This window comes from Crassostrea angulata, chromosome 8 (assembly GCF_025612915.1).
Source record: "Crassostrea angulata isolate pt1a10 chromosome 8, ASM2561291v2, whole genome shotgun sequence".
NCBI lineage: Eukaryota > Metazoa > Mollusca > Bivalvia > Ostreida > Ostreidae > Magallana > Magallana angulata.
In genome coordinates this window covers 19,451,507-19,463,971 of record NC_069118.1, presented here as the reverse complement: position 1 = coordinate 19,463,971, position 12,465 = coordinate 19,451,507, and the positions used below count along the sequence as shown (strand labels likewise).

The 12,465-nt window shown below is 31.8% G+C and overlaps 1 protein-coding gene across 1 annotated transcript; it reads left to right on the top strand.

Annotated features, from left to right (window-relative positions):
* The first annotated feature begins 1 nt into the window (after position 1).
* LOC128158273 (PX domain-containing protein kinase-like protein) lies at positions 2–11,740 on the top strand. Its single transcript, XM_052821033.1, has 15 exons — positions 2–193; positions 1,086–1,280; positions 1,419–1,607; positions 2,750–2,846; positions 3,206–3,283; positions 3,538–3,611; positions 3,930–4,004; positions 4,174–4,417; positions 4,715–4,839; positions 5,197–5,314; positions 5,426–5,504; positions 5,855–5,981; positions 6,283–6,366; positions 7,121–7,229; positions 9,804–11,740. The coding sequence occupies exons 2-15, from the start codon at positions 1,179–1,181 to the stop codon at positions 10,025–10,027; spliced, it is 1,725 nt and encodes a 574-aa protein (XP_052676993.1). The 5' UTR covers positions 2–193; positions 1,086–1,178; the 3' UTR covers positions 10,028–11,740.
* The last annotated feature ends 725 nt before the right edge of the window (positions 11,741–12,465 follow it).

The following is a 12,465-nucleotide window of genomic DNA, read 5'->3' as shown; positions in this document are numbered from 1 at the left end:
TGAAGAAGGCGATCATTACAAAGTGAAAGTAGGTTTAATTTATCATCGTATTAAACACGATAAAACAACCCCACGTTTGACAATTGAGTTTAAAGTGAATTATTTATGTTTCATGTGTTAAATATCAAGTTGAATCGATCACTGAGCGTACATCATAAGTTTCTTGTGTTTGTTACAAAACCGGGATCAGTTCACAGGGGCTCGTCACGAAGTTTTTTCAATCTTTTATATATACCACCCTCTATACTATAAAATACACAAGGGAGGAATCAAAACTCGAAAAATTCGCTACCTCCCGATTTCGGTCGCCTCGTATTAATTCTTCTCGGACGTTAAACCCTGCACTCTAGGTATCATTAGATCGGGAAAGGACCATAGTTTTTAGGAATACCTGCAAAATTTAAACATCGGTAACAATTTTAGAAGTTTTCACGCATTTTCTTCCAGTTTACTCTCCGGTGACACTTTCTTCGATCAGATGTCGCGCTCTCATTGGTCAATTCAATGTTGCTCAAGATAACTCGTACGCGGACTTGTATTTTAGAAGGATTTTCAAACGATATACAATCTTGCTTTGATGCAAGAAATACAAAGTCACGTCCTACCGAATGTCCGAGGTATGGTTAAAATATTTCTACATAAATATGAAAATTAATACATATACTCACCACGTAAAAAGAACTTCTTCACTCATCATTTGAATATCCCTCTAAAATATGAGTCAACGTACGATTTATCTTGATCAACAAAATTAACCAATGAGAGCGCATGAATAAATTTGGTGCGCAACATCTGATCGAAGAAAGTGTCACCGGAGAGTAAACTGGAAGAAAATGCGTGAAAACTTCTAAAATTGTTGCCGATGTTTAAAATTTGCAGGTATTCCTAAAAACTATGGTCCTTTCCCGATCTAATGATACCTAGAGTGCAGGGTTTAACGTCCGAGAAGAATTAATACGAGGCGACCGAAATCGGGAGGTAGCGATTTTTTCGAGTTTTGATTCCTCCCTTGTGTATTTTATAGTATAGAGGTGGTATATATAAAAGATTGAAAAAACTTCGTGACGAGCCCCTGTGATCAGTTCGTATTTTAGTTTTCTCGCGTCATTATCACGCCCCCACTGTAAAAAGGATGCAGTGTAAACAACGTCAGCAGTTAGCTCCTTAGCTGGTCAGTCATGGCAGTTTTTGAGACGAAGAAGCAAACAAAAGTAACTCTTGACGACACCATTCCTTTAAAATGCCTGGTAGAATCCGCAGAAAAACGAGAAGACCACATGGTAACTTTTATTTTCATTTTCTGACATTATGTCTCTGCTGACACTGAATTGTAATATTTTTTCTTCTTAAATATTGAAAAAAAGTTTTTCTTGGTGTTTGTACTATAATTGACGCAAACATGGTATTTTGTTTGGTAGGAATATTGTGTCAAAGTGCAGAGGGGTCCCATTCCAGAGAACAGCTGGACAGTAGATAAGAGATACAATGAGTTTGTGGCTCTTGATGCAGAGCTAAGAATATCAAACATTGAGCTACAACTGCCTCCCAAAAAAGTATTTGGAAACTTTGATAGAGAGTTCATTGCAGAGAGGCAGCAGGGGTTACAGGTACGTAATAAAGTCTGTCCCAAGTTATTGCTTCCATCACTTTTTGATGATTTTTAATAAAAATACACATATTGGTGAAAGAAGTACAGTTGAAATCGATGAAATTGAAAATATCCAAGATAACTTCATTGACAAATTATCCTTTTTCACTCATAAAAGTTTACAGCAGGAACGAAAACAAATTTCTTACGTAGATTTATAATGGAAAATGTTTACATCTTTTCTCCATTCGGAAGTACTCGGGACACTTCGCATAATTTTTCAACGTTATCATCCGGGCTTATTAATGGCTGATGCAATGCAAAATCTCCGTAGACTTTCTATTTTGGATGTGTATTAAAACATGAAGCGGTAGAGGGGCATTTCAAAACAGATAATCTGGACATTTTTCATATTAATGGATGAACGTAGTTTGAGCATTAAGGTATTAATTATTATCGAAATATCACCTGAAAAGTGGTGGAAGCAAAATCCCAGAGTATACATGTATTTATTTTTTTTTTTTGTAAGCATGTATCAAAAATCTAAAGTGCAGATTGTATGTGAAATGGGATGAGGGGAATAATGACAGTTTAGACTTGGATTGGAACCCTGGGTCCCCTGAATATTAAGTCAGGTGCTAAACAAATTAAGCTATCTTTCACTGGTGATCAACTTGTTTTACCATCATGCTCTTACCTTCTGTAATAAAGTTCTGCCTGTAAGATCAACATCCCAGGTTCTAGCTTTCTCCTGGCAGGTCCAAGGGGTTGGTCCTGACACCAAATTAGTCACTGCATTACAGTAAATACAATGGAATTAGAAAAATATTAAATGATAGACTAGACCAGGATTTGAACCAAATAAACGATCTGGTTTATGCAATAGAACTGGTCTGACTGTCACACATGGTATGATATTGATCTAAATATGTAGTTGTTCTTTGGTTGAAATAAAAAAATTAATTGACAATTTTTTTACGCACAGTAGCTCTTAATTTTAAGCATCATTGTCATACATGTATAAAGCATGCATAAAGCATATTGATTAATATAAATGCTCATCTGTACAGTAAGTTTTTATCTCTCTTTTAATAGCATATATTTCATTAATTAACCATTTGAAATATGCAATTGTACTTCATTTACCAATTTCTCTTACAGAACTACCTCGCCGCAGTTGCTGATCATCATATGTTATCTAATTCACTTTTCTTCAAAAAATTTCTTGATTCTACAAACTATTCAATCAATATACCAGGTAATATTTATGAAAATTGCTTAATTATTGGCCTGTTAAATTTAAAAATTGCATGCACATATAGATGTTAAGTCCATGTATATATTTGTATCCTTAATCACATTTGTATTAGTAAAGAAGATGGAAACATAATATATTATTAATATATTAATTGATATGCATAATCTTATCAATCAATATTTATTTACTGATATTGTATTATCAAGAGGTGTGTCCAACAAAGTATTATTTTTACATCATGCTTTTAAAAATCTACTATTTTTTTTTTATTTCTGATCTTAGAAATCATTCAAAACAAACAAAAAATTTCAGCTGAAATTGTAGGGTATTAATTTTGTGTTCATTTATCATTCATGAAGAACTGGCATTACAACATGTGTCTATGGTGTTCAGATCAGAGAAGAAATGGGATGTGTTGGAACCTCTGCCAGATATAGGTTAATATTCTCACTCTCTCTCTCTCTCTCTCTCTCTCTCTCTCTCTCTCTCTCTCTCTCTCTCTCTCTCTCTCTCTCTGAAGATTAATCAATCCAAAACAAGCACAATTTTTTGTGTGGTGTAAATTGCAACTTTTTAACAAGTACAGAACTGTAGCTCCCAGGTCATCCATCCAAATTTGTTCAGACAAGAAGCTATGCACAGATTTCAGCTAAAATATATCATATAAATCCTTAACTTTTTTTTCCTACAGGATGGAGGATAAGAAAAAGTTATATCCTAGTTAAACCATTGGATCAACACAAAGTTCGCCAAGTCTTATCATGGGTTTGTATTATACAGATATTGCTGAATCTAACTGTATTAATTATGTACACTAGTATTCTCACTCATGCTAAACATCATGATAAACATCAAAACTTGAGAAACAAGATGGAGGATTCTTCCAATTTACTCTTGTTAAAATGATAATACATGTATTTAGTCCTTAAGCATTACTTTGTAAGTTGAAATTTCATATTCTATTATAGTTACCATACAAAAGCTATACATTGTAGCTATGAATTTCATTTTTGTTGCAAAAAACATCAGTTTTAACTTGCATGTAAAGTAAACTTTATTTTTTTTTTCTTTTAAATTATACAGAGTAGCTTTGGTCCAGACAAATATATTGCTGAAAAGGAACTCAATGCTATTATAAAGTTGTTACCCACAATTCAGGTCAGTAATTCTCTCTCTTTCTCTTTTTTTTTCTCTCTCTCTCTCATAATTTTGTTTGATCATTTTGTAAAGTTTTAAATTTCATTTACTTCTATATAAAACACTCTCTTCACCATCAGAAGTTTCATATAAACTTTCTTTATATTAATTCTTCATACTTCCTCTTCAGCATCCAAACATCTGTCCAGTTGTGTTCTCCACAACCACTGAAAGTGGAGGACTGACCATCAGGGCATATCAAGAGAAGGGAACCTTGCGTGACGCCGTCTGTAAATGTAAACCCAAGAACCACTACTTAAAGAAGTATGCAAGTCCCAAGTCTTGCTCAACGTTGGAACTAAATGCAGTGAAAATTGTTGGAAAGCAAATTCTGGAGGCATTGAAGTTCTTACATGAGAAAGGATTACCTTATGGTAAGATCATCAATAAAATTTGGTTTATTACCAGATATCAATTTAATTCAATTTGACAACTTGTTGGGATTGAACTACTTGAACCTTGAACTACATTTTTAATATACATGGACGGTACCTGCTACTGGCTGATTACCATATCAAATTAATACTATGTTAGCAAGAAAAATTGTGTTTTATAAAAATCCTTTGAAATTTTTTAATGAGAGAGATTACCCTGATAATGTTAAACATTTGTCTGAGTCTTGATTTGACACAACTTTAAGTGTACAATGTACTGTATTTTCTGTTTTTAAGGTCATTTACATGCGGGAAATGTGGTAATGGAGGGTGGAAACTGTCGTCTGCTAGATCTCGAGAACTCGTTACTAGGGCTGCCATCATACTATAGATCATTTTTCACCCAGTTCAAAAAGATCAATGTTTGTACATTTTTCATGTACTTTTGTACTAGGGCAATAAGCAAGTTTAATTTTTATTAATAAAATACAATATCAGTTTAATATTGTAAGATTTTTCTATAAAATAGCCCAAGGTTTTCTTATAGATATATGGTTTACCAAGTTTAGAAAACTTTTTAACATTCTTGATTATATTTATCATGCTTGATAGATCAATTAAACTTCCCAGTGATTGGTCAAGATTGCAATACATAATGCAGCATGTCATTAAGTACACAAATAAAACATCTGCTCGTTGGTATGTTTTATTTATGAAAGAAAAAGTATTTTAACATTTGTAAAATTAATATTAATTTGTATCTTCTCTTTGTTTTACAGACCTGTGAGTTAATAGACGTCTATTGTTTTGGTCAGCTGTTGTACGAGGTGGCCTTTGGTAAACAACTCCTGGCCCCTACCTGTGACTCCCTGCCACCCTCCTCTCCCCCAGAAATCAGTGAGTTGTAACAATATCAGGGTCAAATGAACTCAAAATGTTTGAAAACTAATTTTAGGAAAAAATTATGATTGACTGATATATTGAGAGATTTTTCTTATTGCGCTATAGGATCTGTCCTGGAGTCCATTTTGTCCCCAGAGGCCTGTAAAGGAGGTTTGCCTACAGTCGAGGATTTACTCTCACACCCGTGAGTCTTGTTTAATAACATATAATCCTAGATGTATCTTTCAGCTTCAAAGTTGAGAGGACTTTTCTGTATTATCTCATCCAATTTCATTGTCTGAAATTTTAACTATGTGTATGCACAAGTAAAAGATCTGGATTAATATCATTTAAAAAGTTAATAAACTTTGATAAGTTATCAACAATATTTTTTTGAGGGGGGGTGGGGGGGAATGAAGTCATAACATATCATTCTATATCTAGTGTGTTATTGCTTTGATTTTAAAAGGAAAAATGTCCACATAGTTTTGGATGATTGCGTTTTATTTTCGTGCTCTTAGTAACTTACTTGTTCATTAATTTCTTTATGAATAGCTTCTTTGCTGGAGTGGTACTGCCTCCTTCAGATAAACCAGTCCTGAAAATTCCAAGCAAGCTGAAAGAGGCCATAAAAAGTGCTAAAGAACAGATGGAGAAAAGATTGAAAGAAGAACAAAAAATTGTAAGTCAGCTAAGTCAGGTATCACTCCACTCTTAATTTTCTGAATTTCAAGTTCATGTAATTATTGTTATCATCTCTCTTTACTTTTACAGAAACATATATAAAAATGTTTCAATTTTTGTATTTAACAGTCTTCAGAATATTTTGTTTGGGATTGATTATCAGACATACATATTTCCAAATATCAGAGTTGAATACTAACAAGAGTAAATTACAGTAAAATCATCAGTGTTCTTAAGTGCAAGTTCTCCAAATTATTTTACTTGACTTTGTTATTTAAATTTGGTTATTTTTCTCAAAGATAAATCAATTGAAGAGGTTGTCTAAAGCAAAGCAATTCCACATGTCAGAGGAAGAGAAAAAGAAAAGGAGGAAATCAAAAAAGGTACAGTGAACAGAAGATTTTGGTGAGAATGCATAACAATTTTAAAATTCGAATTGAAAGTTCAACGTGGATCTTGATTTTTATCCTCCCATATTTTCACTTCACAAGCTAGAATTAAATGTTTAGTCAATTGAAAGGTCAAGTTCATTGTTGGGTCAAGGACAGTGATAGAGGTCAAAAGACAGATGAATTTACGGTGAACTTTATCAATGATACAGGTACTAGTACAGTGTAGTGTTATGGTGAACAAATGTAGTTGAATATTATTTTAATGGACAGAACTCTTCCGATCGAGTGTTGACATTGTTAAATCATTCAAATCATTTATTGCCCAGGTTATTGTAGACAGGGTTATTTTTGCCCTATTTTTCGCCCTTCTACACTTGCTAACAGTTTTGCCATGTCTTGAATTTGCGCAAACGCATTATGTTAAAAGAGAGGTAAGTATAGACATAGGAATTCATTCAGTCTTAAATTTGCCTGATGATAATGAGTGAAAAGGGTGAAAATAAAATGGGGTGTATATTTTCATGTACACAGTATTATCCGTGACCTTATTCTTTGAATTAGTTTGAGTCATCAATTCATTAAGCCTGCCTTCGTGACCTCAATCAATCAGCAATTACACATTTATTGAATGACGTACAAACAAGAGCATCATAATAATGAAAATTTCTAGTGTCACTGCAATGTTTTTGGCAAATCATTTGTTCAAATAAAATTCTGTTTAAGTCATTATCTTATATTTTATTAGAAAGCATTGCAAGAGAATGGTGACATAGCGACTGAGCCATCTGCTTCTGCATCCAAATCTAGTGAATCCACCAAACCCAGTGAATCTACATCTAGCCAGCCACCCAAAGGTAGGCACTCTTGATTTATTATGTTCTATATATGCAACCTTTGATTTTGATATTTTGGAATTTGATCTCTCTCTCTCGTTTTTGTTTTTGGTCAATGTTTATGCTTAATTAACTTTTTATAAAATTTACAATGTATCTTAAAGCTTCTGACATAGAAAAAGAATTCTAAAGAAGTAATTATTTAAAACAATGTCAAACTCATCAAAACCTATGTATGAAATAGAATTCAGTAGCATTGCTATGTGTTATTGTCTGTGTGGGTCTCTGATATATAATGATGTGTGATACATGTTAAGGATGTAGTGAGATTTGCAAAGTAATAAATTATAAACTCTTGCTTTATGGAGTGGTGTCAGATTGCTGGGTGGCTTTTTACAGATCTTTCACACTTGTAGTGTAAAACAGAATGGACTTGTGTGTCTTATCTCAGAAGAGCTATAATTTTTATAGGTTTTTACTCTGTATTTATTATTTCATCTTTCGTTTTGTTTAACACAACATCTAAATAAATAATAATTTATAAATATTCCCCTTTTTCCATTTATATAATGCTTTACAGTACTGATAAAAGAACATGTAAATTTCACAAACACTCAAACATGAAGCTAAAAATTACTATGATTTATAGATTCTGAAGCATATGGGCTAGAAGTGGTACATCAATGTGATAATAATAATACAAAATTAAAGAAATTGCTCAGATAACCTAATACTTTAATTTTTTTGTCTTTGTTCACATTATACTTTAGTATTAGTTGCAGGAATATTCTATAATTTTGATATCTTTTACACTGCAAATTAGGAATTCAAACTTCTACGGAGAAAGGAAGAATATTTGAGAAAATGAATGTCATATTAAATGTGCTGGTATTTTTTTTTTTAAATCAAATGACATTTGAATTCCAGAACCTTTATCACAAGATCCCCAAAGTCCTGAACAATAGGTACAACCTGCATGTGATGTTGTCACTCTTTGTTTGTGGTGATGGCTTATTTGGCTAAAATGGGCAGAAACTAATCTTTTCTACACATATATCCGTGGCCAATCAAGATATGTTCATAGTTTATTTTCAAATGTTTTGATTATTCTTTTATCCAAAAAAAGTCTTCACATGAAAATATTACCTTCAGAAGCTTAATTAACTTTTTATTTAAAATTGATTGAAATTCTGAATGGAAACTATGAATGTTTTTCTTGACTGTTTAATCTAGATCTGTACCAATATAAAATAACTAACTAATGAATGATCTTTTTAATACAAAATAGTACTGTTTTGTATCTTGCATTATAATGTTTCATAAAATGCTTGTACTGGTAGCTGTGTTATAGATTTTAAACAGGATTTATTATTCTTGTAGTCAAATTACCTTATTGTCAAATTTTCTCTTATTATTTCTTTTTTCTGAATTAATTCATATGTATAGGTGATTTTTTTTGTTTAAATACTGCATATTTACTGGTAATATATTGTGTTCAAGACCTTTAACGAGATGAAATATTACTTTAATAAATTTGTTTAATATTATTATATTATTATTATTATAATATATATATATATATATTTATTATATATATTAGTATGTTTTAACCAAATTTAACTGAAATATAATTATAAACAGATTATTCTCTTATCTTCCATAAGTCACTTGACAACGACTGTAATTGATTTATGCTCAATAACCTATACATTATGAATTTTAAATTAATGCATTGAAAATTATTTAAATCTGCAGTGATTTTATAATTAAGTTTTGGTGAAATTTCCTGGAATTGTTTTTATAAAATGTGAAAACTTTTTTTTTTTTGTCTCTGAAGCCATGAGTTTGTCAAAGTAGAATGAACACATAACCCCTGGCTTGCGGCAATGGATCTCTCATGGCATTCTGCATGATAACACAATAAGCTCAATATTGTAGAGTTTTATTTGGAATATGTTTTGTATACTGTTGCTAGATGGCAAGTTTTTTTTATGTAGCAAATAGTTTTTAGTACACCGTAAACAGATAATGTGTAATTTTTATTGAACTTTTGTATTTCAGCATTAATTTTGCAAGTACATGACAGCAAACAACTTTGTCTCTGGCTTTAAAAAAAAGCTTAAATATGGCTGCAACTTGCATGTGACAAACTCTCTATTTTGGTAGCTTAATTTTATTTTTTTAAATACTTAATGTAATCTTCAAGAATCATTGTTCAAATTTGTCTTCCTCATTTGTGTAGCTGTATAATTTCTGGTGAAGTTTTTGAAAACCGTGTGCCCGAAAGCTTTTCATGAGCAGCCTTAAGAGTGATTTTATAATCTAAATTTTTCAGATTAGTTTGGCTCTAAGATTTATCTATATATATTTCTGTTAAGCATTAAGATAACCAGATAACAACAAAACTTCATAGAATATTTTAAATATATGGAAGACATGGCAGTTAAGCTAGCTTGCCTGCAAAATCTATTGTTTCAAAGAAACATCTGGAAATTCATAAACAATATTAATCAGCTATATGATACATTATATTAATGTACGTGCTGGTAGTAAGAGTCTTAGTTTAATGTTCATTCCTTTTGTTGATTTTTCTAGGTACCAGTGTGCCTGCTGCTCCTCCACCCCCAGCACCAGCTGCCCCACCCCCACCTCCGGCCCCAGGGGCACCACCACCTCCAGCCCCACCCCCTCCAGGAAACTCGGCCCCCGCTGCTGCCCCACCCCCAGCAAGAGCTGCCCTGCTGGGGTCTATTACTGGCTTCTCAAAGAAAGGCCTTAAGAAGGCGGTCACTAATGATCGCAGTGCACCGAAAGTATAGGGCCTGATGAACAATGGGGCCTAAAGACTCGTGTATTCTCAGTTGTCACTTATAGGCTTTTACTTGTGATAAACTGCATTTACGAATATTTACAGTGTATTTTATTTCATTAACTAAAGGTTATATCAGAAATACCTGTATATCAGACTCAGTGTTTATAGTTATACACCATTGCTTCAGCCATACATTATGCTTCAGGTATCAATGACATTTTACATTAGAGCTTTGTTTCTTGGAATGATAGTATGAATGATGAATGCTGTTGACATTGTTGTTGATATATAGCATTTGATGAGGTCAATAGTGTAAGATTTTTCATTCAGATTCCATAGGTTGTCTTAATGTGTTTCATTCATGAAAGTGTTGGATATCTGTCAGTGCAGAAAGAGTATGTTGATCATGTTATTTATGTGTTTTTAAAAAGAAATTGGTGAGAACAAAATCAAAGTAAAGTTCTGTTAGAGATTAAAATTTGGAACCATTTACTTTAATGAAATTTATACAAACATGTACATGAATTTATATATACTCAAATTCAAGTGTTTGTTTTTATAGTACAGCCATGCATTCGAATGTTAATTTTTTCCTTATTTGACTAATATCATGTTAGACATTCTCTGTTTGTTATAGTGCTACAAATATGGTCATCTATTTTTATTGTCTTAAATCATTATAATTTTCAATGCGCTATTTACTGGTATGTTCAAAAGAAGTACATTATGAAATCATCCCCCCCCCCCCATCATCTGATTGTTGTACTCTTAGCTAATTGATAATTTATAGATTGAGATTCATTTTACAAGAAGTTTTTGTTGGTTATAAGAAATACTCACAGAGTCTTAGTTTTACTTTGCATAGGGAACCTGTATTCAATATGTTTTACATATGACCAAGTGTATAAAATAAGTGTCATGATATCTTATTTAACAATTGGCCAATTTCAACCAAAGTTTGATTTGACACCTTTTATACAACATAAGAATATACTTAGATGTATATCCACTTATATGTATCAAACTAAAGAAAAGAAATTCTGAAAATCATTCATGCATTATATATTGTATAAATATTTATTTTTAAGAAAATATACCAAGCAGTACTAACCTTTAGTTACAAATGATTATTCCATCCAATGATAAATTGCAATGAATAAACTCTCATTCCTAGAGGCTATCACTTTTTTTAAAACACTCATATCAAGAATTGTTGTTATTCATGATTTGAATTATTACCTACCAGGTATTATAAGTTGAGATAAGAAATGGCTTGCCCTCAAGAAATGTGAAATGTTAGCAATTTATTAAACAAATTTTAGAAAATGTCCAAATCCTGCCATTGTCTTTGAAGTTGACTGTAATGTGCATTATTTTGTTATATACTTACTTGATCTTGTAAAAGACCTAGTTATACAGTTGGATGTATCTGGAACATTGATATCTTGAATACTATGGACTAAAAAAAAGTCAGGAATTCCAACCACTGTATCTTTTTTATTTTTAACTCCATATCTTTTATCCTACAATATCTTGAAGTTTTCCTTGAGCCCAATTGAATTTGATTGTACATGTATTGATTTTGTGAACTGATATTTACAATTGCCAAAAAATAATGATAAAATCATATTCAAATGTACTTACCTTTATATCATTGACATGTATTATGATTAAGCGCATAATCATTGTAATTGCATCAATTATATTCTTACATAATATGGGGATATTACTATGAACATAAGTACTATGGTCATTTACTTTTTGTACTTAATGCAATATATGGCTGCCGCCCTGATATCTTTGATGCATGTATATGGTAATAAAGATAGGAGGGCTTTCTATCAATGTTGGAACCCACAGGTTTTCTATCCACTGAAAGCAATGTAACGGATAGAAAACCTGTGGGTTCTGATGATGGCTTTCTATAAGATCGTTTACAATTGTTCAACAATACTGAAGAAGTGTTTAAAAGATTTTGTTTAATATGACACAATCTACAGATTTATCTTGATGATTATAAAAACCATTTATCATTCAGATTTCATAGTTCATGAACTGTTTACCAAATCTCACCCAAATATTGAGTTATGTGTACATGTCTTTGCAAATGAAATATTGGTTTATCATTTTTTGTGCCATTGCTCTTACATTTGTATTTATGAATGAAGTGTGTAACAAAATTTTGAACAAAACACACTACATATAGTTGATATTTTCAGTTCACATGTATTTGAAGTAAGCTTTGTGATATATTGTGTCCAATTACAAAATATCTGACATGTATTTTAGGACTGTAGTGTTTCAAGTACAGTTGACACATTACATGTAATATTTAGTGTCGTTGTTAATTGATGTTTATAATAGGTATTGTTTCTTATTGGACCTCATGAAATATTTAGAAATTCAAACTTCCAGACTTTATGTTGTAATACAATGATTCCGTAC